The 26,589-nt window shown below is 51.2% G+C and overlaps 2 protein-coding genes across 2 annotated transcripts in view; both read left to right on the forward strand.

Moving 5' to 3' along the window:
• UBE2G1 (ubiquitin conjugating enzyme E2 G1) overlaps window positions 1-21,856 on the forward strand; it is a 101,085-nt gene extending 79,229 nt beyond the window's left edge. The window contains exons 4-6 of the mRNA XM_045983815.1: window positions 4,730-4,908; window positions 8,684-8,805; window positions 18,864-21,856. Coding sequence (XP_045839771.1) covers window positions 4,730-4,908; window positions 8,684-8,770 — 266 coding nt within the window. The 3' untranslated portion in view covers window positions 8,771-8,805; window positions 18,864-21,856. The remainder of the gene's footprint in view (window positions 1-4,729; window positions 4,909-8,683; window positions 8,806-18,863) is intronic.
• A 4,555-nt stretch (window positions 21,857-26,411) lies between these two features.
• ANKFY1 (ankyrin repeat and FYVE domain containing 1) overlaps window positions 26,412-26,589 on the forward strand; it is a 72,760-nt gene continuing 72,582 nt past the window's right edge. The window contains exon 1 of the mRNA XM_045985525.1: window positions 26,412-26,465. Within this exon, the coding sequence (XP_045841481.1) occupies window positions 26,456-26,465 (10 nt within the window). The 5' untranslated portion in view covers window positions 26,412-26,455. The remainder of the gene's footprint in view (window positions 26,466-26,589) is intronic.

Here is a 26,589-nt window from a genome sequence, read left to right on the forward strand (position 1 = left end):
GACCTTCGGTTTCGTGAGGAGAGCTGTGACCTTCTGACTTGGCGCTGTGCTGCGGTCTGCATCTCTAGGCCGCATCGCCGGGAGGAGTTCCTGTCAGCGTCCCAGCGAACACCTGTGCTGGGGGAGGGCGCGCGCGGGCGTGAAGGCTCTGCCACCGGGTGTGGGCGTAGTGGGGCCCAGAGGCCTGTGGAACGCGCAGGTCTTGGGAGATGGACTGGTGACGGGACAGCCACTGGGGACGGGGCCCCCGCGGTGCACCGGGTCCGCTGGCGGGTGTCCCAGGGAGGGACACCGGTTGTTCCTCCTGTGGCAGCACCGAGGCAGGCAGGCGTCTCCCGCAGGCGGCTGGTGCGGACCGTGACTCTGGGGTGCGGATGCCCAAGCGGCCCCGTCTGCCCCGGGCTGCGGAGCCGCTCTCTGCCGAGGCGTCGGCCGTCTGTGCGGCCGCGGCTACTGGAGGAGTGGACGTGAGCGCCGGGCGGCCGCTGGCCATGGGGGAGGCCGTTGTGGGGGCCCAGTGCTGGCGGCCCGGCTGCTGCGTCAGGACAGCGGCTGACACGGGGTGTGTGGTCCGGTCGGGGCGACGTTCACGCTTCAGGCCCGAGGGGAGCGGAGGCGAGCGGCCAGTGACAGAAAGGCCCGACTGCAGAGAGGGCGGGGGTGTCTGTGGTCCGCTGCGGGGACACCGGTTCTGGAGCTGCGGCCTCTTCCAGGCCGTGCCGGGCCACCAAGAGGCACTGCTGCCACGTGGCCGTCAGTTGCAGCGCGGCGGGCCGGAGCGCATCTGGAGGGTGTGGCTGGCGAGCAGAGTTCGCGCGGCGGGCGGCCCCTGCCTGAACTGTGCTCTGAAGCCCGGCAGTCGGTCGTGACTGTGTCTCCTGCCGGGAGCCGCCTCCAGGGAGTGCCGGGCGGGAAGGCCGGCTTGGACGGCAGCAGGTCTGCAGCGGGTCTCCTGGCGCCGCAGTGGGAGGCTCTTCTCCGGCTCCCTGCGGGCAGGCTGGGGAGGCCGTGAGGGCGGAGCGTGGCGCAGGACAGCCCGCCCGCCGGCGCCCTGCAGCACCAGCGCGACCTACCAGGTCACTCGGCCCCGCAGACAAGCGCCCGGAATCACGCGTCGGCGGGGACGCACAAGGCTCCTGTGCTCTTGGCGGGGGCCGCAGCCGCTGCGCCAAGCCGAGAAGCCGCAGCGTTGGACACGCGCCCGCAGAGCGCCGGCCTGGAGCTGTCCTGGCAGCGGCGTTCCCACGCCCAGCGGCGCGGATAGCGGGGTGCGTCACCGCACGAGGAAACCCGCTCCCCTCAGCCGCACGTTCTGGAGCGCGGCGCCATCGCTCGCGGAGCCAGTCCCAGGAGCCCAGCGGGGCGCGATGCCCGGGCAGACCTGGAGCGAGAGGAGGTCGGGTCTTGCCGCTGCGGCTCGAGAAAGGGCGCGGAGTCCGGGGACAGAGCGCTGACACGAACGCGCCTTCTCTCCCGCCGACGTGCGCTTCGGGGTGGATCGCGGTGACGGTTCGCTGTTCTGTGGGCACGCGGGAAGCCGGGGTCGTACGCCTCTATCCCGGCAAGGCGGCCCAGAACGGGTTCTGAGGTGCAACTAGCTGTGTGTGGCTTACTTGTGCTCCGTTTTCTTTTCTTTTTCATTTTTTAAAAACATTTTATTTATTTGACAGAGAGAGATCACAAGTAGCAGAGAGGCAGGCAGAGAGAGAGGAGGAAGCAGGCTCCCCCCTGAGCAGAGAGCCTGATGCGGGACTCGATCCCAGGACCCTGAGATCATGACCTGAGCCGAAGGCAGAGGCTTCACTCATGGAGCCCCCAGCGCCACGAGTTTTCTCGAGGAATCCTTGCAGTGTCTGCTTTGTGGGTGAACGTGAGGGTAGGGCCTTGGCAGTGACCCACGTCAGGGTGATGGCGGCGTGTCTGAGGTCACCGTGCACCGCACCCTCACCGCACCACGTGGTCCCGGTCAGGACAGCCCAGCAGAGGGGCTGGGGAGCACCTTGACGGGAGGAACGAGTTCTCTCCCACGAGAAAGCTGGCGAATGCTGCCCAGCGGGAGCACCCGGAGCGCCAGACTAAGGACGGCGGGCGCGTGAGGTCGGTTGAAGCCCGCCAAGAAGTGGTCGCGGAGGCCAAGGGCGCCGTCCTCGCGGGGTCCGTCGTTGTGACCCAGGAAGGGAGGCGCGGTGAGCATCCCGGAGAGGGTTGTGCAGACCGGTTCCTGAGCAGTGGTGGCGTCCGGTTGGGGGGAGAGAGCGGACACCGTGTTGTGGGCATCTGGAGGGGCTGGGGTCAGTTGGTTTCTGTTGTTTCCGACGCACAGTGCGCAGCTTCGGGGTCCCTGGGAGGGGACCCGTGGTTTGCGGAGTGGAGGCGCGGCCAGCTGCGTGTGGGGCGGGGATGTAGAAGACGGGATTGGAACTCCGAGTGGAGTAGACACTTGCGAGCGACTTAAAAGAAACAGTATTCGTTATCTGCTGGGTGTTTGGGTCAAGAATGAGAAAATTTCACATGCAGCACACCGGTCCTGAGGAGTAAAGATAAATGTTGCAACTGAATGCAGCGTAGGGCCGGCAAGTGAGCCTCCTGTCAGTGAGGGTGTCAGTGAGGGCGGGGAGAAGACCACTGTTGGGGCCGTAGAGTAGCGGGCGAAAGTTACATGTGGAAAATTAAGGAAGCAGTTTGGCAAGAAAAAAAGCGAGACGTTTGAGTCTATAAATGAGTAAAGAATAAGAACGGACATGGCACCAGAGAAAATACACATATTTCCTATACTTAGAGAAATTTCACCCCCAAAAGCATTTAGAAAAACCAGATTATTTTTCACCTTTTTATTTAAAGACTTATTTATTTTAGTGGGAGAGGGAGAGACTCTCCAACAGAACGCCCACTGAGCCCAAAGCCCAACACAAGGCTCGATCTCACGACCCTGAGGTCATAACCTGAGCTGAAACCAAGAGTTGGATGCTTAACCCACAGAGCCACCCAGATGCCCCACCCGTATTTCCCATTTTAAACTGTAATTTGGTAATAGGCCTGAAGCCTAAGAACCTTTCATTTAAAAAAATTATGTTTAAAATGAAAGGACTCAACGTTAAACATTCAAAGATGCTAGATTATGACAGTAATTTCCAATGAAGGAAAATGGATCTTACATTGATTATGATAGAGTTTTATAGAAACATTTAATACCATGTTTTCAAAGAAAATGACTTGGAAAAAATCCTCTTTAGGTAAAGCTTGAGAAGGTTATCCAAAGAAGATGGTAACAGCATCTCGTGTTGGACGTCGCAGTGTGCTCACAGCCTGTTAGTTTTCTTGCCTCTCGATATACTGACTGCACGCAGCAGATTTTACTGGGGGGGGGGGGGGCTGTGGGGGTGGGAAGAGGAGCCCAGATGAGCCTGCAGTGCACAGGGCTGTCACTGTCTGCACTTGCATGCCCGTGTGCCCAGCACACACTCGGGAAGGGTTTGTCAGGGAGCAGCAGTGTGCACAGACCCCGGCTCGGCTTCCCGGAAATTTTTAACAGCCGGGGAAGTGCCCAAGTCAGGAGATGAAAAATAACCTTGAGAATGATACTGATCACAAATCTGGGGCGCGTGGGGGCTCAGTCGGCTGGGGATCTGCTTTCAGCTCCGGTCATGCTCCCAGCATCCTGGGATGGAGCTCCACAGGGAGCCTGCTTCTCCCTCTCCCTCTGTCTGCCCCTCCCCCTGCTTGTGCACGCTCTCTCGTTTGCTCGCTCTCTGCTAAATAATAACATAAAATGTTTTTTAAAAATCTGCTAGACTTTAGGTAGGAAGTTAGGAATAAAACAGACATACATATTGCCATTGATTATTTATGGGATTTGGACATTTGATTGAAAGACTTTTTACACCAAAATTTCTTTACTTTTCTGTCTTCTCTTACATTTTCTAAGTAAGCATACTTTATTTTACTATTATTTTGTATTTTGCAGTGGAGCAAACTTCACCATAAGAGATTTGTGCTGATTCTGGTAGTTTGAGCAATAAGGAGTGTTTGTGTGATGAAAGTGAGCTGGTGGAGTTGAAGCTCACCTTTGTTTTGACCGGCAATTAATTTGTGACTGGATTTTAAATCCTAGTTTTATGGAAAAGATGCCTCCTGAATTTCATTTATGTTGATGTATTTTTACTGGCAATATAACATGTTCCTTTTGTAAATTGAGTGCACTTCTTTCCCTGAAAATGTAAGTTTGCCTTTCTGTGATTTGAAAAGTACATTATGAGGTTACTTGTCATTGTTTGCTTAGGAGAGTCTCTGGATATTTGACTATTGCCCACTTAGATCTGTGAGTTAGTGGGGAGTCTAGGCCATCATTACACAGAGACTCAGTTCTGGTGTTTGGATGGTGCACTTTATGTACAAAGAGCAGGTTCGTTGTCTTCACTGCATGTAAATGCTAGATTCCGTCTGTGGGCCGGCTATCTTGGAGTCCTGCACAAGTGGGGAAGACCACGTCTGTGTCTGTTGGCTCCAACACGTGCGTCCTGTTGGTAAAACCTGTGGTCTTCCTGAAGCGTGAACAGGGTCCATTTTGGAAATCGTCTTCTGTATATATTCAGTGTTTTTTGAAGGACTGTGGGAGCCAGGGCCACGTCTGTAATAGGTACTTTATGTGTAACCATGTTATTTGAAATACTTTTTTTTGTTTTGTTATTTTAAGTACTTTAAACAGGACTCTTACTCTCTAATTTTGCAGTTGATAAAAATGGTGATGTATGCATTTCCATTCTTCATGAGCCCGGGGAAGATAAATACGGTTATGAAAAGCCAGAGGAACGCTGGCTCCCTATTCACACTGTGGAAACCATCATGATTAGTGTCATTTCAATGCTGGCAGACCCTAACGGAGACTCTCCTGCTAACGTTGATGCTGCGGTAAGGTGGTCACGCCCGGATCTCCCCTGCCCTTCTGCTACACTTGATGAGGACAGTGTGTGTGTGTTCGCGCGTGTGTGCGTATGTGTCTGTCTGTCTGCAGATCGATTTACATACAGTTAAGTTTCTCCTCAATCTGTAAAAAAACGGTTACAGATGTAACTGAGCTTTACCCCTAAATACTCGAACCTCATCTTTTAGGAATGAGGACCCTGTCTTTCATAGCTATAAATACTCTTCCCTGAGATTTCACCGGTTGTGGAGATGTTATGTTTTCCCCTAACCTTTTTCATGAGTCTTTCGATGCCCTAACTCTCCACGTGTACGTACTTCCGTGGCCTCTCCTGAGAGCAAGGGTATCCTTCCTTGTAACCGTAGCACAAGTCTGCCTCCGATAGTACTGTCCCATGCACGGGTGTGTGCTCCAGTATTGTTCCTCGTACCTGGTTTCTTGTTTTCTTTTTTTTAAATCCAGAATCTGGAAACCCACATTTCATTTTATTTTCATGTAGGTTTTTTTTTTTTTAAGATTTTATTTATTTGACAGAGAAATTACAAGTAGGCAGAGGAAGAGAGGGGGAAGCAGGGGAAGCAGGCTCCCCGCCGAGCAGAGAGCCCGAATCGGGGCTCGATCCCAGGACCCTGAGATCCCGACCTGAATCCAAGGCAGAGGTTTAACCCACTGAGCCACCCAGGCGCCCCTTGTGTTCGTTTTATTAGTCTCCTTTACTCTGAATAGTCTAGGGCCTCAGCTTTCTCTTCTCCTTTAAAAAGCCTTTCATTCTAATTCTCATTCTTAGAACTTTTGTTAGTATGTATCAAAGCCAGGAGATGAAATTCACTTTGCTGCTTGCCTAACTGTTAGGCTATGACTAACCCTGGGGTAAGGTCGTATTTATTAGTCTATGTGGGAAAACACTAGTTCACGTGGGAAAACACTAGTTCGATAAACTCTTTTTAAATGTATGCCTTTGATTTTTTAATTTAGTGATCAAATTGAAGTAAAAAATTGACAGAAAGCCATCCTAGCCTCTTACTTAGTAGAATGTCAGTCTGATCACTGTCAGAGACGTTGAGGGAGAAGGCATCCTGGGGAGTCATTTTGAGTGAGAACTGATTTTTGTTCACTTTGATTCGTGCTCAGCTATAACTCTTTGCAATAAGATCAGAACTGACAAACTGTATCTTAATCTTCATGAAGGTTAAAGTTAAGGATCAATTCAGAGCAAGTATCTGGGAAATGACTGCAGAAGTCACTCCGTCTTCCAAGCAGTTGGGTCTTGGAACCACAGGCCTCCTGAGAAAGGGCCGTCCTGGCCTGATGCTATGTGAAGCTGAGCCGTGCAGGCGGGACTCAGATCTGCACACCACAGGCCATGCAGCGCCGGTCCTGTTGTCGTTAGAAAGCCGTCACTGCCCTTGCTGGCATAACCAGTCATCTCCAAGTTAAGCCATGGTTTCATTTACCTTTCACGCTTGCATTGTACACCTTGCCATATTTTCATAGGTTTTCTGACCTCTCAGTCCCTGAAAGCTACTCCAGGAAACCGGCATTTTTCTTGGTGATCCCTCTCCTGGACCCCTCCATCTGTGGGCTCTGGGGTAGGTTGGCTCAGCCGCTGTGCAGCTGCCTTCCTTGGACGTGCCCTTCCTGCTCTTCCGTTTCCGGATCCCAGTTCCTTTTCTGGGTTGACTTCTTCCTGTTTTTGTACCTCATCTGAGAGTCGAGCTACAGGAAGGCTGGGTGGAAATGAAGACCTGGGTCCTTGCCTGTCTGGAAGGGTTTATGCTGCTCTTACCCTTCAGTGACAGTTTGTAGAATTCTGGAGGAGGAATACAGAATTCTCAGAATTCATCTTTTCACATTTATTGTTGCTGATGAGGAAGTTGATGCGTGGCTGACTCCTCTGCATTTATGGGTGACCTTTACTTTCTTCCTCTGTTTTCCCTGCTCCCTTCAGATTCTTTTTTCTTTTATTTTTTAAATTTATTTATTTATTTTTTAATATTTTATTTATTTGACAGAGAGAAATCACAACTAGGCAGGGAGGCAGGTTCAGATTCTTTTTCTGATTCTTGGTCTTCGGAACTTCATGTTGTGTAGAGTTTAAGATTTTTTCATTTCTATACAGTATCCCCCCTTCTCTGTGAGGGGTGTGTTCCGAGACCCCTGGCAGATGCCTGAAAGCAGTGATCAGTACCAAACCCTATCTGCATTAGGATTTCTCCTATAGGTACATATATGATGAAGTCTAGTTTATGAGTTGGGCTCAGTGAGAGGTTTACAGCCGTAACTGGTAATAAAATAGGGCAGTTAGGGTGGTGCACTGTGATGAAAGTCGTGGAACCATGGGGCTCTCAGTACCTTGGTGTCCTGCACGCGCCCTCCTTGTGAGGGTGGGATGGGGTCACGTGCCCGCGGGGCGAGCGACTCAGTCAGCAGTGCGGTCTGAGGCTGCTGTTGACTTGCCGTTACATCCGATGAGGGACTGTCTGCTCCTGAACAGCCTGGGGTGGGCCGGGAGACAGCTGAGCCCACAGGGGCGTAGCCACGGCTGGGTGGTGGGGGGCCTCCTGGGGTCAGCGTGTACTCGCAGGGCTTCAGCTCACGTGCAGTATTCTCTCCTCCTTGTTTTTCATCAGGTTCTTAATGGAGTGTGTTCTCGCTGCTTCTCTGGTGTGCAGCTGCTGCCTACACTGACTCTTGTGTTCTGTTTCATCTCCGCTGCTGCTGATTCTAGTCCCTGGTGGATGCTCATTTTGGCGGTGTTACTCTTAATTTGAAGTAGCTTGTTCTTTTCTGCATTGATTATCTTTTTTGTAAAATCTTGTCACTGTTTGATGAAGTTAATAGTTCTATCTTGTGGGAGTTCTAATTAAATTTTTCAAAGTTAAATTCTGGTCATTCTCTGAGGCCAGTGTTTTCTTTTGTGTTTCTTTTGTATTTTGAAGACTGTGCTAGAACCCGTGGGCTTTCTGCACAGTGCCGCGCGTGTGACCCCAGACGACCGGACGCACAGGTCCAGGAGAGCACGTGCACGCACAGAGCGCCTGCTCGGCTCAGGTGTGAGGGCCCGAGCCCGTCTGAGCCCCAGGCTGAGAGGAAATTCTGTCCTCTGCTCCACACTAGTGGCCCTGTGCCAAGAGCTCTTCACATATGTGTGCATCTGTGCATCGTAACGGTCATCACGGTTTCAGAAGAGTGTTAGACTTCTGGATTTAGGCAGTAGGAGAATGCTGAACTGTTGAGCTGGGTCTCTGTGTCTAGTCCTGCATCTCGGTGATGGTCTAAACTCTGCCTGCTGTTCGGTGGGCCCTGCCCCTCCTTTGCTCTGGTTCCACAGAGACCTCTGTCTTCTGCTGCATGCTTCATGCCCCTGCCGTCTGCTTTTGGTCTTCCGGAAGAAATTTAGCCTTTTGTGTCGGCTCTAATTTCTGGAGCCTCCGGAGGGAGCCCGCAGCCCTTCCCGGGGCCTGAAGAGCTAACATGTAAGGCGCGACCGCCTTTTCCAGTAATGAAAACCATCTGTGTTCTTCATGGACTTCTTTCTTTAGGAGAATCATGCCTGCACAGGTGACTTGCGTGAGTGATTTCTGCTCTTACGTCGCAGCAGAGTCTGGCAAAAGTATTTGACTGCTTTTTCCGACTTACCAGCTTTTCAGTGTTTTAAGAACATGCATGTTGCCAAAGTGATACATTCAAAATTAAAGCTAGTATTTGAGATTTTAAGAAGAGCTTGGATAAAGTCACTTCATGTTACTTTTGTATCTACAGAAAGAGTGGAGGGAAGACAGAAATGGAGAATTCAAAAGGAAAGTTGCCCGCTGTGTAAGAAAAAGCCAAGAGACTGCTTTCGAGTGACATTTGTTCAACAGCTATAACTTCATTATTTCAGGGTGAGTTCATTTTAAAATCCTACTCTTTGCCTTGTGATAAGTGGCATATACGTTTTTTGGGAATTGTGTGATTTGGATATTTGAATTGCCTTATTTCACTAGCTTCATTTTTTAGTGGGAGTGTCCAGTGGTCTGTTGTTTTCTCAACAGAAACCGTGTAGCCCACCTGCGTTTTGCTCCAACAGACTCTGCATCTTCATCTAGGTGGTTGTGTTACACTGGCTGGCATGGGTCGTGGTCTCTGTGTTTTCACTGATGGTGAGAGGAAAGTGCCTATTTCAGTGTGGTTTATAGCAAAGGATGATGTGAATTTTCATTTCCTAATTTTTTTTTAAAGGAAGATCGTATTTTGTAATGAACTGGCAAGACCATTAAACATCTATCTTCCGTGTTTTCTTAATTTTTTTTTAAGCTTTTACTCATTTATTTGAGAGACAGGCAGAGAGAGAGAGAGAGCAAGCGAGCACAGAGGCAGAGGGAGAAGCAGACTCCCCATTGAGCAGGGAGCCCGATGGGGGACTTGATCCCAGGATCATGGGATTATGACCTGAGCCAAGGCAGATGCTTAACCCACTGAGCCACCCAGACGCCACTACCTTCCGTGTTTTCGTTGGTCTTTATCTCCCTGTTTATTACTAATAGGGCCAGTAGGACAGTTCTCTCTTGTGTCGTACACTCTCGGGTTGTATACCATGTCTGGAGGCTTTTATTGCGCCTGGTAGGGAGTCCAGGATAGATGAGGATGCTTTGGGGACCACTGACCAAATGTGTGACATTTTAGTTATTTGGTTTCTTTTCTTCCATTTTTTCTTTTTTTTTTTAAATGTTGGGGTGATAAAATTATTTAGGACTTGGAGCATGTAAAGGATCACGAGTTATCCTGGACCTGCCGCCTGTTTTAGCCTGTGTTCCCCTCTGCCCCAGCCTCTCTCCCACGCCCAGTTCTGTGCTTACCATGGTTTTCTGCTGTCTTTCATCCATTTGGTCCATCCTAAAGAGCGTGCCCTCGGCCTCTGAACGCCGTGTGTGGAGCTGCTGTGTGCACGCTGCTCCGAGACTTGTCCTGTCACTGGTCTGTGTTAGGTCTGGTTGTAACATCTGTTGTCACTGTCACGTGGGACCTCAGTCGCTGAGTCACCATCTTGCCCTCACTGCTGACTGCGGTTATCTTCCGGTGTGGGGAGAGGTCTCTCATCTGCGTGTCCGCTTTGTGTCTGCTGCCAGAGCAGGCGCGGCGGACTTGTTTCTTGGTGCACATTCGTGAGGAGAGCTCTCCGGCTGTGTGCATGGGGGTGGGGTTACTGAGTTCGGGTCTGTGCACGTCACTTTGAGTGAATAAACGCCAAGTTGTCACCAGAATTCTGCATCTATTTTCACTCCTTTTTGCAAGGATAAGGTTTCCATTTACTCCGGAGCCACCCCTGCATTCTCTGAAGTTTTCTGTCTAGAAGCGGCTGGGTGAGCCCTTGCTCTGATGGGTGTGGCCGGCGCTCCTGACTGTCATTTCATGTGTTCGGCTCTTTGCGAAATTCCTGTTCTTTGGGCTGTTCTGTTAGCTCTGGACTTGTCCCCTGGTCAGTTCCCTTTGTGGAACCTCGGGATGAACAGAGACTTTTTGAGAGAGAGTGTGTGCAGGGAAGCCAGGGGAGGGGCAGAGGGAGAGGGAGAGAGTCTCAAGCAGATGGCACAGTGCACAGAGCCCGATACAAGGCTCATCATGACTCTGAGCTCATGACCTGAGCCGATGTCCAGAAGCACGCGCTCAACCGAACCACCCAGATGCCCCGATGAATGGAGATTCTTAATCTTAATGCAGCAGCATTAGACCTCTCCTGCACAGAGCTAGGTTTTGTGTTCTAGCTTCTCTGACACCAGAAGACTCGCGTTGCCTCTTGTCTGGTGAAGGTTTTTATGGTTTTCCTGTCGGTATCTGTGTTGAAGCTCTGAAATTGCTGGGCGTGCGGGGCGCGGCTGTGCCCGTGCCCCAGGTGGAAACAGCGGGCCACGTCCATTGTGGGCAGGTTCTGTCACCCCTGACGCTCAGGGTCGGCTGTCCTAGGAGATTCCATTTCCAGGTGAGTGTTCATCTGTTTCGGACCTGAATGTGTTCTGTGAGTTGGCCTGTCTTATCCCTAAACTAGCTTCACATTGTTTTAATTTTTATTATTTCTGTGATGACTATATCAAATGCAAAGGTACAAATCAGAAGAAAGACTGAGTCTGCCTACCACTTGTCCTATTTCCGTGTTTGAGATCCCTGGTTTCTAATCTCCTCATAATAACTGGAAACGCTGACCGTCAGCCCTCCTTTCTGTTATGACCAAGGATAGCAGTGACCCGCAGCCTTCACATTGCTTTCCAGTAGCTGTTCTTGTCCAGCCTGCTTACGTTTTGTTAGTAATCCTGTCCTTGTGTCCTTACCTCACCCTTCCCTCCCATCTACTCCATGGTCCCTGCTTCCTGCCGTTCTTCCTGGACCGCGTCTCAGTCTGCCAGGACTGCGGGCGTTCCTGCCGGTCCTTCGTCCGGGTGCTTGTCCTGGATGTCCCACCGTGCCTGTCGTTCTCCCTGCTCCTTGCATTGGTGCTTGCGTGCCTGTGGCCACATACTATGGGTTTCTTCCCACATGGTCTCCCCGTCAGAGATGGGCTGGATGGCGACAGAACTGCAGATACTGAAGCCCAAGTACACGCGTGATTCCAGCTCATAAACTACTTAATAGATTTAAGAAATAACCAAGAATTTTATTATATTTACCTTGGTAGTATATTTCAGATTAGTCAAATACATACTAATGAGGGGCCACGGACAAATTTTGTAAGGAATTTTATACTTTCCTTTGCTGGCGAGATTACCGTTCATTTATGTCTGCTCATAGCACACATGTGTTTGGGCGCCTGGGTGGCTCAGTGGGTTAACCCTCTGCCTTCGGCTCAGGTCATGATCTCAGGGTCCTGGGATCGAGCCCCACATCGGGCTCTCTGCTCAGCAGGGAGCCTGCTTCCTCCTGTCTCTCTCTCTCTGCCTGCCTCTCTGCCTACTTGTGATCTCTGTCTCTGTGTCAAATAAATAAATAAATCTTAAAAAAACCCAAACCACACACGTGTTCATAATTACCAACAGTGACATCCACTCATCAGAAAGATGGAGGCAGGAAATAACGTTGATTCAAAATACCTGATGGTGTAGCACAGGTTGAGTGAAAATACGATACACTGTGAATGAGGGCACTGGACTGAGAGCCTCCCGCGAGAGAGGAAGGAAGCAGTACTGGCAAATCTTGACCGACGCAGGCCAGTAGCAGAACATCTGCCTGTGTCGCCTGTCCGCCAGATACATTGTGATGGCTCTGTGTTGCCGCAGAGGTCCTGGCAGCCAGAGTCCTTGATAGAGCAGAATTTTAACTAAAGTTAATATACCAGTTGTGTGAATGATCACTGTAGTTACTATTTAAGCTCAGGCTTTTGTGTAAAAAGGATTATCCTTGAAGTGTGTGTGTCTATCGTTGGTAAGAACTGAATAAAGGAGTTAGTATCTTGTCAGTTCGAAGCTCACCAGGAGGACCATTTGGCTCACCTCTGGGCAGTGACGGACATTCCTTGGGAAACACTGATCAATGCATATTAATGCAGACCTGTCCGACCAGCATGCAAGTCCCCAGCCCTGTTGTGTGTTAGACGTTCCTAGTTGTTTCCCTCGTTGTTCCTGTAGCTCTCCTCTCTCTGGGATGCATCTCCCCATCATTCGGGGAGGGTTTGAGTGGCCGGGAGGGAACTAGTTTTCACACCCGGGCCCTGGCACACATCTCCTCATTCTGCCACGTCTCAGTCCCCTCCTCTCATGAAGCAGTTGCTCTTCCAACAGATGCTCCCCCCGCTCCAAGCCTGACAGCACTCAGGGCCCTAACTCGCAGTCATGGACAAGTGTTTTCTTACTCCTCTTGTTCCCATGTTCCCACAGTAAACCCCTGAGCCCAGTCATCTCTGGATTAACTGAGAGTGAAACCATTTGAAAATCGGACTTTAAAAAAATTTGCATCAAAATCTATGACTTAACTCAGGCCTTCTAAAGATTATTTATTTATTTATTTGACAGAGATCACAAGTAGGCAGAGAGGCAGGCAGAGAGAGGTGGGGGGAAGCAGGCTCCCCGCTTGAGCAGAGAGCCCGATGTGAGGCCCGATCCCAGGACCCTGAGATCATGACCTGAGCCGAAGGCAGAGGCTTAACCCACTGAGCCACCCAGGCGCCCCAACTCGGGCCTTCTAAAAGCAGGTCTGTGTGGTGCTCCCCCCACTCCCACGCATGGAGCGTGGTTCGCTGCTGTCAGACTCAGGTGCCTGCGTGACCCTCTTGTGCCCTTGTCCTTATGTCACTGTCCCGTGGGAGGCTATGTCGCAAGAACCTGGGGCCTGGCCTCAGGCATGGCCGGGCAGGCCTTGCCACTCAGACTGTTCATAAAGCCTGGTTCTCTTGGTGGCTCGTCAGTGTGCGGTTTCTGCGTGTCCTTGGCAGCTTCCGTCGTGCCATAGACTGTAGATGTGAAATATAACTCCTGCGATGAAGCAAAAGTAGATTTAAAATTGTTCTTAAAAAATCTACGTCCAGACCCACGACTTGTGCTTTTTACAGATGGAAGTATCACCACTCAAGAACTTGATGCAGACGTTATTTCACTTTCTAAAAAATGTGGGTTTGCCCTCTTCCAACTTCTTACTGGCCCTGGTGCAACAACAGACCCTCCTCCTGACGGAAGCGCTTTTCTCGCTCTCCAGTCCCTCCGTCAGGCCCTGTGTCTAGGAGTTTGATTCCTTGGGTGTCTCCTAGAACTGGGGTCCTGTAGTATGTGTCTCTTTATTGCACTTTTTCTTTGTATTTATACCTCGTCCTCCATAAAGACCTGAACAGCCTCAGGCGCGTGATGGGAGGAAGAGAAGACAGAGGGGAGGAGTGAACCTCCCATCCCTCGGATGAGCAGTGGGACCACATCTGGGCCACCAGACGGCAAGACTTTGTCCACTGCTCTGCCTTAAGGCCAGAGGGATTGTTGTAGCTCTCTAGCGCTGTGTTCCAAATTACCTAAAATCCTCTGGCTTAAAACAGTATTTTTTAAAAAAGATTTTATTTGAGAGAAAGTGAAAAGAACAAGTGTGGGGGGGTGCGTGTTCTCTCCACTAGTTAGTCGAGACCGGGTGTGGAGTAAGAGATGGTCCCAAGCTGACTGCGTCCTTGGTGGGTTTCATACCACGTCTCACCCAGGCTTCCAGCCATCACAGCTCCTGCCGTGTTGAGTCTTTCTGACCTCCTGTGTGGCTGCAAGACTGTGGAGGAAACACTTGGCCCAATCCACTGCAGGGCTTTTGGAGCGCGGCCCCCCTTACCAGCAGGTAGCCTCACCTTGTTAGCCGTCTCCAGTAAGGCAGCAGATTAAGTACGAAAAACACAGCTATTGTAGAACAAAATAAGGGAGAATAGCAAGGTAGGGAAGGACTTGTTAGGCACAGCAAACACCTGAAAAGAAAAATCAACAGATCTGCGTCAAAACTGAAAACTTAAATATTATGACAACAATAAACTTTTAGAAACAATGGTCTGGGCAAAGACCACCGTCCATCTGACGTTCTGGATTCGTGTCTAGAACCTACACCAGCTCAGACAAATCGGTGAAAAACAAGCAGTACAAAGCACAATCAGCTGCCTCGGTACTCAATAGACCCAGGAAGAAAGCTAATTGTTACGCGTGTGAAAAATAACTGCGTTTGTAATCAGAAACAAGAGGGTACAGGGAGGTAATATCACATGGACTGGATTGTCAGAAATCAAAATGTCCGAGAAACCCAAGTGCTGGTGAGGATCTGGGGAAGCGGCTTCCTTGAGGTCAGGTGAGAGTGCAGGCGCGTCGGCGTTGGAGAGCAGGTCGGCGATGCACGCACGGTCAGTGTAAACCGTGCACCCACCCGGTGAGGTCGGGTGTGGTGGGAGACGGGCTGGCCCGGGTGTGCAGACACACACGTGCGCCACGGGCCGTGCTGTGTGTCATCGTCACAAGGCCTGTCAGCGGCGTGCTCAGCTGACACCGATGAAGCGGAGAATTACAGCAGCTAGCTGCGTGCGTGGTACGGACTTAGCTGTAGGCCACTGGGTGGTTCGGTCTCAGGAAACAGTCTCGAGTAGGAGAAGTAATTTGCAAAAAAGAAAAAGCAGCATCGAGTAAGGTGCTGTTCGCGTAAGTTGAAAGTACAACGCACTTGCTCTGCGGTAAAGAGCTTTCTTAGAGCAGGGACTTGAGGAAACACACGAAAGTCGCAAAGTTCGCCGTGGCACTTAACTTTGGGAGGAGGAGTGCGCTGGGAGCAGGGCTTTGCCTTGTCCCCTTAACATTTGGCTTGTTTTCTGTCCTGCCCTCAGGAGACTAAACTGACCGGGACATTGGGGACAGCGTGTTGGCCCCAGTGGCTTCACACAGTGTTGGTTCTTAATCTGTTTAACTTGACACTGTTGACCGTCCCTCTGGAAGTGTTTTCCGTCCTCACGCATGGGAGCTAGGGCTCTGCCCTGGTGCCTTCTTGGCCCGACTGCTCCCTGCCTGCCTCTTCATCCTGGCCCTCTTCTGTCCTCACTCCCGTCCCCAGCCGCAGGGACAAAGCCGGCATGACAACACTCTGGAGATGGAAGCTTGTCCGTGTGAGGAAGTCAGTCCTGGCATGGCCCCAGTTCTGTTCCCAGATGGGACCCCTGACACATGGTAGCTTCATCTTCAGAGATGTGACTCCTCCTGACACTCACGTATGCCTCGGGCGTGTAATAACGTCTCGTCCGTGTCTGGCGTGTAATAACGTCTCATCCGTGTTGGGTGTGTAATAACATCTCATTGGTGTCTGGCGTGTAATAACGTCTCATCCGTGTTGGGTGTGTAATAACATCTCATTGTTGTCTGGCGTGTAATAACGTCTCATCCGTGTCGGGCGTGTAATAACATCTCGTCCGTGTCGGGCGTGTAATAATGACTCGTCCATGTCGGGCGTGTAATAACGTCTCGTCCGTGTCGGGCGTATAACAACATGGGCAGAGACAGAGTACGTTTTAAAAATGTAATATGGTTTTCTGATACTTTGCTAGTTCATTATGATTTATGTGTATCAGTGTGCTAACATAGGTCTGCTTTTTAACAGTGGTGTATCATTAAGGGTGAAGGTCCGTATCTTGAAATGGGAGCTAACACCAAGAACAGCTGGCCCTGAGCACGTGTCCATTCTCATGAACGAATATTGGTTCCTTTCCTTCCACTTGCACAGGTGTTGTTGTCTTGAGAGAGCGTGGCATATATGGCGCACGGCTGCCATGGGAGGGTCCTGCTGAGATGGGAGGGCCCTGGAGTAGACAAGACGTTCATGTAGAAGGGCCACGTGTCGGGGCAGAAGGAAGAAACAGAAACCTGTGGGCTGGCTGGTCACAGGAGGGGAGCCAGACTGTGTGAGGTACTTTGGGCCTCAGAAAGGAAGTGGCTTTGGGTGGTCACGAGGGCCCTGGCAGGAAGCAGAGGGGCGCCGGGGTCCTCTGTAGAAGGTAGTGGGAAGCTCCCCCTTACACAGGGACTGCTCTCGGTGAAGAATGTTTGGGATTACTGGAACATTTATTCCTGAGTGTGGAATTCCTTGATTTATTATCCTTAACATCAGAAGTGTTTTTTATTTGGAAGCATGCTCGCCTGGTTTGTACTTTTTTAGACTTTAAAAAAAATTAAGTTGTGTAGCCGCATAGGAAATTCATTTGATTCTACTTTTAGAAATAAAGACCAAGGTACCGATGACCTGTAGAGGTGAACCATCTTCAGATTTGTAGGGACTAATAGGAAGTTTTGAGATTAAAAAAAAAATAAAGTTATTTCATAAAGACATACAATTGATGTAATTTCAATTAATAGAAAATGTGTGTGATTTTAGTAACAGGTCGATGTGGTTGGAGATAGGACAATGCACAATGTCAGTGACGTCGGAGGTCAGCAGCATCTGTTTAAATGGATAGGGTGTGGCCAGGAGAGCGAGGAGCGAGTCTCACATTTATCTTTTTAGAGAAAAGCCCTCAGACTTGCTTTTTCTGTACTGCGCCTTTTGTTCCTTAGGGGAAAATGGATTTTTCTGTTCCTGCTGAAAAAGTTAATGCTATTTAAAACTGGGTTGCTTGATTTTAGGTGTTTAATGACTTTGAGCAGTCAGTCCCCTCTGGAGTATTTTCTTTTTAAAACCTTACACAGACACAGTTCTAAATGACTGTTTCAGAGCCCTGAACTTTTGTGTTCGAGTCCTGGGGGAATGATTAGCGTCTCTGTCCCCAGCTCTCCTTTAGCCTTGAGAGGTTAAATGGCCAGGGAGTGGTTTGGGTGTAGTTGATCGAGTCCTTGGGAAAACATGCAAGTAACATCACCTAAAAACTACATGACGCCTGTTCTGTGATGGTGTTTCTTCATTTCAGTAACGTCTTTCCATCTTCCAACAGAACATCTGTGCACACTTTGTGTGTCTTTGTGCCAGTGGAAGATCCCGCTTCTGGGGACGGTGATACGCACGTTTCTGGTGCGCTGCCAGCTTTGCCAGGGCCGAACGTGTCAGCTGGCACAGCCCCTTTGGAAGGAAATTGAGCAGTCGTTCTGCCTCGCAGGCGCTATTTTTGTGCCCAAGTCAGGGAAATGGGCATATGCAGGGCCATGCATGGACAGGCCTGCTGCTTGGTTTCTGCCTACAGCAGAGCTCTGATATGGTTGAACTTGGGTGTTGATAAATTAGTTCAGGACATTGGAAGACACACTCTGGTGTGACTTAAATTTTTGTCCTAACTCTGAGTATACCTGACTTCTTTGTTAGGAACTTATTACGTCCTTGGAGTCTCCAGCCACCTTCTCTTCAGGTTCTTGGTGCCCAGCAGCCTGCTTGGCAGACAGAACAGGTATATGAGTTTCTGGAACACCTGGACCTGAGAGAAGAAGACTGACGCTTTCCTCCCTGCTCCCCTCCCCTGCTGCTCTGTGTGCTCAGAGCACACAGTAGTACAGGAGCAGCTCTGAATGGAAGTCCAATCATTAACTTAGACTTTTTTTCTTAACTTGGACCTAGTTTTTCTCAGTTTTTGAGCAGGAAACCCTGCCCTTATTAGCGGTGTCACCTCATCTCAGTTTCCCTGTGCAATAGGGGGAAGTTCCTTCCTGTGGTGCCTCTGAACACTGCACGAGAGAAGTTTGTTTTTAGGTAGACGGGGTTCTTGACGTCTGGGCTGGCTGAGGGCATAAGACTGGCCAGATGCAACGTAGTGGAAGTACCTGTACTTGGAGTAGACGGTCTGTCATGGGCGGCCTCACATGGAAAATGGGTTTGGACTGAACCTATGGGGTTGGATAAAATTCAACAAGTTGGGAAATGTGGCAGTCTTTTTTTTTTTTTTTAATATTTTATTTATTTATTTGACAGACAGAGATCACAAGTAGGTAGAGAGGCAGAGAGAGAGGAGGAAGCAGGTTCTTTGCGGAGCAGAGACCTGATGCGGGGCTCAATCAGAGGACGCTGGGATCATGACCTGAGCCAAAGGCAGAGGCTTAACCCACTGAGCCACCCAGGTGCTCAAGACTGAAATGCGGCAGTCTTACGTTGTTTCTCTGAATATCCTTAAATACTTAATAAATTTCCCAATCGCACAACTTGTTTCTGTGTTTGACTCTAGATCCAATGTAAGTTGAAAGACATTTGGGATATCGAAAATGATGTAAAGTAGGGAAGTGCAATAGAACCGTCTACGCTGACAGGTAGAAATACTGTACTTTCGTACCGTCCAGCGTAGTAGTCACTAGCTATATTGAGCACTTGAACTAAATTGTAAATTTTATTTATGTAATTTAAAACTGAAATAAAATGGCCCTACATGGCTGCCATGTTGGATGAGCACAAAAGTGAGCTTAACATGAAATTAAGAGCTTGTTTCTGAAGAACTAGAACAGAAATAAAAATGTCTGACCGGTTGATTCTTTTGTGATCTGTAAATTCATTATGTAATGCTGTTATTTCGTTGTAGGTCTCCAATTGAGAAACATGGCACTGTTTTCCTGCACTCTACCCACCTATTGCTGGACTTCTGTTGTAACAAGTTGGCGGACACTGGCTGGAGCTGGGCTGCAGTAGAACAAGCCAGTACCCGTGCTGACGAGAGCCTAACAAGTGCCAACTTACAGGGGATTGCGCAGTTTGAATTCTCATGAACTGTTTTAGCCTTCAGGAAGACTTGTAAAGACCTGTACATAGCACAACATGATCCGGATAATATATATACCATTCATGTACATCCACCAATACACCTTGTACCAAATAATGCTCTCTTGTAGTAGGACAAGAATCGTGTAAATTCTCAAAGATTTTAGCAGGTTTTCTTTCCCTATTCATTGTTTCTTATCAGTTTTAAAAGACTCCTTAAAGCATGTCAGATGAAAAACAATTAGGATTAAAAGTTTCCATTTAATTTCCTTTAAACCATTGAGGCTTCATTAAACTCTTTTCACTTACTAAACTTTTGTATCTTCTTTGTTTTGACACACTCCCCTTTGCTTTTCTCTCTTCTCTCTGCCGGACAGTTTTCAAGTCATTTAGTTCCAATACTGAAATACTTACTAAGCAACTACTTGATTTTTAACGATGACTTCAGAGCAGTGGTCATCACTAGGTGCTTGTCGTTTTGTGCTCTGGTTGCACCGTCTCTTGGATCCGGTGTAACAATACCACATTTTGGCTGTTGAGAGCTCTTGAACTCCGTCATCCCTGAGAACTACAGAGAGTTGGTTCAGAATTCAACTTACTGAAATTTGCCCCAGACAGAACAAATTCTGGTTGGTTTGGCTTTTGCCTTCCCGTTGGTCCCTGGGCATTCAGTTTGGATGGATTAGTGTGCACGGCTGCAGGCTTTCTGCTTAACTCGTGAGTTTACTCTTACAGATGCTGGGGACCCCCCACCCCTTTCTCCACGGTCCTCCGCGTTTCTTTCTTCTATATTGCAGATTTTTCTCATTTATTGTACAAAGAAATGGCGATGTATATTTTCATGTAATTTGATTTTGGAATTCTGTCACCTTATGTAGTGAGTTCTTCCAAAATATAATTTTTTTCCAATAATCGTCAAGTTGTTGACTTTTATTGTATTGAATGAAGGTTATAATACTGAATGCCAGAGAAGTGCAGTTTAGAAAAATCTCAGGTTGATTCCTTATGCAAACAGACTTAATACTTGAAAATCCCACGCCATGGCAGTGTATGTACTGGGCTCTATCTAGGTTCTTATGTGGGTCTCAAAGCATTACAGGGTGTGAATGCTTTGCTCTCTGATACATCGATTCTGTCACTGACACAGTGCACTTGGATTTTATTCACGTTTGAGCATAAGCGTACTTCATATCATGTCTTCTAAAGCAGCTTCAGGAAGTGATGGAGTGAACGTGTGCAGTGTGGCCCAGGTTCCCCGTGTTGGGTGTGAGGTTGGGGCTGGGAAGTGTAGTAGTTGGCGGGTAAGGGACAGAAACGGAAGCAGTGCCCGATGGGACACGATTCTGTGAGGATCGGCGCATCTCTGGCCTGTGGGGCTCCGAGAGACGCTCTGGCAGAGAGTGAAGGGTCCCTACAAGTCGCCCATCCCTGTGGACTCTGCATGTCCTTTAAGCGGAAGTAAAATGGTTGAGGATGTAGACGCAGCAGAGAGCGATTTTTTCTGAATCCCATCTGTTCTGCACTCTGAAGCATCGTAGAGACCCATCAATGTGTAATGACTGAATGTGAAAAGTGTTTGATCCATTGGAGCTGATTTTCTTCAAGAACTTCATTTTGTGACTTTTCTTATTCAGAGGCTATAAAACTTGCTGCCCAGAGTGCTGGTGCTGCACAGCCTCCTGGGATTTGAATGCAGTCCCTTTTACTCTCAAATCAGAAATTTCACATGGTTGCAGGTGGCGGAACGGAGTCTGAATTTTGCTCTCCTCTTGCTGTGATCCTGCTCGTGGTCTGTTGGGTTCGAACCTGGGGTTTGACTCCTCAGGGAGCAGCCAGTGACCTACTCACTCAGGGACAACTCTCACTGAACCCTAAGTGCCACTTTCATGCAGGTACTTCGGTGTGACCGTGTGTGTTTTGGGGCTAGATCTAGGGGAGTGGAAGGGCAAGCCAGGAACCAGTGCCCCTCCCTTCACGCTCCTTTCCACCTGGCGCCCTGGCGTGCTGCATGTGGACACATGGGCCTCAGGAGGTGGTGTGGCCTGTTCTCTGCCAGGGGCGTCTCCTGTGCCTTTCCCCGTGTTCATCTGACAGTGAACTTGACACCTCCATGTTTGATACTCAACCACTCTCAGGTGGCACTGATCCAGGTGGCTTTTGTCCCACCAGTGTCTCATCATTAGTGTGAGGCGAGTCCTCTCTGCTTTAGGAAAGGATTTTTCTCCCTAACTCTGTGCCAACTATCAACAACATCTACACAGTCTTATGGGTTTTAGAACTGTTGGCTGTTTCCTAAATTGATTCCAAGTTCTTGTAAAGGCTTATAGATCTCAGTCTGTGCTCATAATGGGACGGATGATCTCAGTGGCTTTCTGGCCTCTCTTCTGTGAGTTTAAAATCCATGCGAGATTGGTTTCCTTGTCATCACAAGGCAGTCTCTTTGCGAGGCGATGCCACGAGTTCTCTGATCACTTGGGTGTCCTGGTATCTTCAATGGCCTTCATTCTCGGGTGTGGTATTTTATTCCGTGTGCTCACTCACCCTCTACAGATCTGCACATTTTGGGTTGTGGTGCCTGTGTATCTATCTTTGCCCGTCTGGTCTCCAGTTGGTGGAACTACCTTCTTTGTACCTGCCACCACCGCTCAGCATCTTTGAAATTTGACACAATGTTGCTTCATTCCAGCTGTTTTTAGTTCTGTAACTTGTTGATTGTATTTAACTATGTGAGTTCTGTTGTGATGTTTGCTGTATTGTAAAGCCCCTGCGCCATGTGGTGGGTGCTCTGTAAATCAATAAATGATGACTTAGAGGCTGTATCACGAGCTATTTTGGTTTTAGGATGCAGGTCTCAAAAGCAACTTTGTGGGATTATTCCTAAACAGCACATGATACCAAAAGGTCCACCGGGGAGTCTTGAAAAAGAATTCTTCAAACTGCATTTAAAGAAGGAACCAGGGGGTGGGAAGTTGATTTCCAACCTGATGTAACAGTCTTAAAACTTCTAGTAGGGGACCAAGCACTCTTCCTCACCAGCGCTGTGTGCCTGCTGACTTAGGGCGTTTTGAGGGATTTCCTCTTTAGCTGGAACTGGCTCTACCGCAGACATAATGAGCCAGAAGGCCAAGAACCAGACTCGGAAGGGAAGTGGGAGAGACTGCAGGCACCATCTCAAGCGCCACCGACCCTCCTCTGTACAGACCGGCAGATGCGGCCTGGATACCTGCCCAGGGTCACTGAGTCAGGGACAAAAAGAGGCAAGACAGTACTTTTTCCTTCCTCCCTTCTTTCTTTTCTCTCCCTTAACAGGATGCCGCCGTCCAGCCTTCCACCCTGCACCCTCACACATAGCTCCTTCACAGCTGGGAGGGGGTGTTCGCTGGGACCTGCGCTGCCTGTGGCTGTGAAGGCCGCCTCCTTACAGAGAGAAGAACGAAAAGGCAGATCTCTAATCAGAACTGAGTTAGAGACAAGAAAGTCCTTGAGAGCGGACTGGAGGTCATTTTCAAAATCTAATTTTCCTGATAAATACATTTGGAATAAATTATAAAAGAGGCCAGATGATGTCCCTGAACCTTAGATGCCAGTTTTGTGCACAGTCATCTGCCCAGGGTTTTAGCAACAAGCGGCTTCAAGTGCAAAGAAACAGTGTTGGACTAGGTCTGCTGTGTGCAAGGCTCTGGGCTTGAAGGAGGGGCCCCCTGATTTCCCCCCCTCACGCTCAGAGAGGCCTTCCCAGAAGCCTGCAAACCCCAGCAGGAATACAGTTTGCAGAGCAAATTATTTCCAGGATAAGGTATTTTTGGCTATTCAGTTTCAGATACGTGTAACGTGAATGCCAGGGTAGGGTTAGGGTTTTGGTTTTGTTTTGTTTCATTGGACCAGCATGTCCCACAGAGCCGTAGTGAGAGGAGAAAAGATTGTGAATCCTATTCACACTGGCAGAATAAATCACAGGAGAAGGAAAGACTTTCACAAAGAAGCAGACAGCTCTTAAACTGAGGGTCTACGCAAAAGTCCTAGGCAAGACCCTTGATTTTTCTCCCTTCCCAGCAGTATCCTGTTAGGAATAAGCATCATTGTGCTGTGTGTTCACAGCGGCATCTCCTTCATTCCTAAGGAGCGCCAGAAATCCCATTCCTATTTCTCAAGCTTCTGCTTTGCGGCAGGCTTGCGCGGGTGTGTCTCCTAAGGGACCCAGCCCCTTGCTTACAAGGATCTTCCAAAGTAACGCTTTCTCACACGGAAACACGTGCAGGTCAGTGTCAAAACCGTAGCGCGAGTACGTTTCACGGCTGGAATTCTGTTCCACGACCTCCACGCCTTGCATCAGGTCACCGACCACGCGCACGTTAAGGCCGATACTCGAGTCCAATTCCGTGGACCCTGAGAGATCCCGTCCCTTCCCCTTTCTACCGCGACAGGGCGCTGCTCCCCCAGGAAGAGCCTGATCCCACGTGCCCTTAAGGCCTCAGCATTTCCCGTTCACGAGCCTCCTGTTCCCTGTCCCGGATAACTCCACACTCTTCGCCTGAGCAAAAGCTGAGCCAGGTCTACGGTGAGCCTGGTTCCAGGGCTGAGTTTTCAGACTGTCCCTCTCTCCGGTCGTTCCAATGTTGGGAGCACCCTGGAGCCTGGGGGCAGTTGGAGTTCGTCCACCCAGTGCTAGCGCGGCGTTGTGTCCCGGGTTCTCGCCACTAAGGCCTCTCCGTGGCTCAGGGCTTTCAAGCCTATTAGGAATCCAGAAGGAGGACAGAAGACAAAGGCCCAGGATCAGGGTCTATTCCGGGTCCTCCTAAGAGGTCCGCGCATGCAGCGTGGAGGGTTTCCCCAGGGAGGCCGTGAGGAGGGGGTACTCCAGCCCCTGAGTGGGTTTCCATTCGGCTGTGGGCGTCTAGTCCCAGCCAGCTGGAAGGGCCCAAATCTGTTTCTTCCCGCACGTGTGTTGCTGTCCCTGGTTTTCGTCACATTCTCACACGGGTCCTGACCCTCCGAATCCTTAAGAGCGTGCTGAGACAGTGGTGGAGTCGTGATGGGAGCACGAGCTTGCAGGCCCCTGCCCGCACCAACACAGCACATCAGCTGCCGAGCCGGACTTGCACCCAGTTCTCCTGACTGCCGGTGTGGCTCACTCAGAGGCAGCCGCGCCTCGAACACCGAGCACTCACCGTGTCACGTGCCAGGCTGATGCTGGTGAGACCGGGGAAGTGGTCTTTCGCCAAACAGGCATCAGCTATGATTCCATATCCCAGACACTCCCCTCATTTCTTGGCCAGGACCCAGCATGTGTCTGGAGGGCGCGCTCAAATGGCCACGGCTGCTTGTGGCCTAAGGGGACAGGCTTTCCAGGCCACACCGATGATCCCAGTGGCTCAGTGTGTGGCACGCCTCCAAAGCACTCTTCACAGACGAAGAAGCTGGGCACTCTGGTCTGGCTCGCACGCCCCGCAAGTCCTCCCCTAACCCTTGGTGGTCTAAGTGCTCCTTGCTCGGCCCCGCGCGGCCACCTGCCCTGGCCCACGTCCCGCCCACCTTCAGTATCCCCCCGCAGCTGGAGCAGCATCTCCCTGAGCACGCCACTGTCCTGACGCGCCTCCACACCCTCTCCGCTTCCATCTCCCGCGTGTCCCTGGGCCAGAATTCCTCCCTCTCCCTCAGAACGTACTGCAGATCCCTTCTCGACTCCCCCTTCCTACCCTCTGGTGCTTACCTTTGATAGCACCCAGGGCTTCTCCAGCTCGGGACCCCTCTGCTGTTCTCAGACTTCCATACCTCCCTTGGCTCGTCTCCCAGCCACCGCGTCCCCTGCGGTCCCCATGCTTCCAAAGATGCGGCCGCCACCGTTCTCTCGCTTCTACTTTGGCTACAGATCTGTCTGGAAAGGTCTCTGCTATTGGGTCCTATTACTCCTTAACCCTGTTTTTTGCTGTGGGAGGTCCCCAGAGTCACTGAAGGTTTGGCTCCTGGCTTAGGGTCTCCCTGCTTCCCTACCTCTCAGTCCCAATAGTCCATTTTCCCGGCTTCTTACTGTTCGCTGGGGCAGGTGTGTTGCACTCCCTGTCCTGGACCTTATCACTTCCCAGGGCTACCGAGCTTGGAGCTGCCCTTTGCCACCTGGCACACGGGCCTCCCCACCGACCCTCGACAGGACAGGGACCTGGATTTCACGACCCTACCCCCTGGCCCTATCGGTCTGCACCTGTCCGCTCCACCTGTCTGGCAGGGAATCCCAAGGCTGGGCCAGCATCGTCATCCGTGCTCTCAGCCTACGGGGGGTTCTGCTCGGAAAGCACCCCGTCCACACGCACAGGAGGCACGCAGCGCGGGCCCTTCAGGCCAGATCTTGCGTCTCTCTCTGGTCCGTGAACTCATGTCATCGTCTGGTCTCCTGACACCTCTCAGCCCATTTGGGTCCCCTTCCTTAGGCTTTAAACGACTAAGCAACGGCCTCTGGTCCCTGGTGGGGTCCACAGAGGGATCCTGGGGTGTGCGCTGAGGTCCACTTGGGGTCATCGGTTGGGTCCACTGTAGGATCTGTGGAGGGGCCATTGGTATGCGGTGTGGTAGGATGCATAGTGGGGTCCGCAAGGGTGGGGTCCAGGGTGGGGTGTGCAAAGGTTCTACCGTGGGGTCATTGGTGGAGTCCAAGGAGGGGTGCATGGTAGAGTGCCTAATGAGGTGCGCGGTGGGGTTCACGGAGGGTGCATAGTGGGACGTGCAGTGGGGTGCATCGTGGGGTGTGTGGTGTAGTCCGTGGAGGGGTGCACAGTGGGGTGCACGGTGGGGTCCGCGGAGGGGTGTGCGGTGGTGTGCGCGGTGAAGTACGCGGTGGTCTCTGCGGTTAGGTCCGAGAAGGGGTGCGCCGTGGGGTCCGCTGAGGGGTGCGTGGTGGAGTGCGCTCTGGGGTCCGTGGAGGGGTGCAGAGTGGGGCGCGCGGTGGAGTCCGGGGAGGGGTGCATAGTGGGGTGCGCGGTGGGGTCCAGGGAGGGGTGCATAGTGGGGTGCATCGTGGGGTGCGCGGGGGTCCGGGGAGGGGTGCACAGTGGGGCGCATGGTGAGTCCCCGTTCCAGTCGTCGCCTCTGCCGCTACCTCAGCTGCCCGGCAAGACACGAGCCGTGAGAGCAGCGTGCCCGCCCCCGCCCGTCCCCCGGCCGGCTCAGTGCAAGCACTAGTGTCGCTCGCCGCGTCCACCCAGCAGGGCCCCGCGGAGCCTCGGCCGCGACCGAGGCCGTCAACGAACTGCGGCCCCGGCCTCGAAAACACCACCGGAAGAGAGGCTGCCGCGCGCCGCCCGCGCCCGCCTCCCCGCGCGCCCCCGCCCCCTCCGAGACTCTCGCGAGACCTGCGGCCGCCCGGGCGCGCCGCCCCGTGAGCGCCGCGCACTTCTCGCGAGGCTGCGGCAGGGCCGGCCCGACATGGCGGAAGGTAGGCTGTGCGGGGGGCGCGCGGGACGGCGCAGGGCGGAGCGGGCGCTGCGGAAGCCCGGCCGGGCGTGGTCGCACCGGGCGCCGCGGGTGTCGGGGGCGCGCGGCGGGTGTCGGGGGCGCGC

The sequence above is a fragment of the Meles meles genome, chromosome 18 (assembly GCF_922984935.1).
Source record: "Meles meles chromosome 18, mMelMel3.1 paternal haplotype, whole genome shotgun sequence".
In the NCBI taxonomy this organism is placed as follows: Eukaryota; Metazoa; Chordata; class Mammalia; order Carnivora; family Mustelidae; genus Meles; species Meles meles.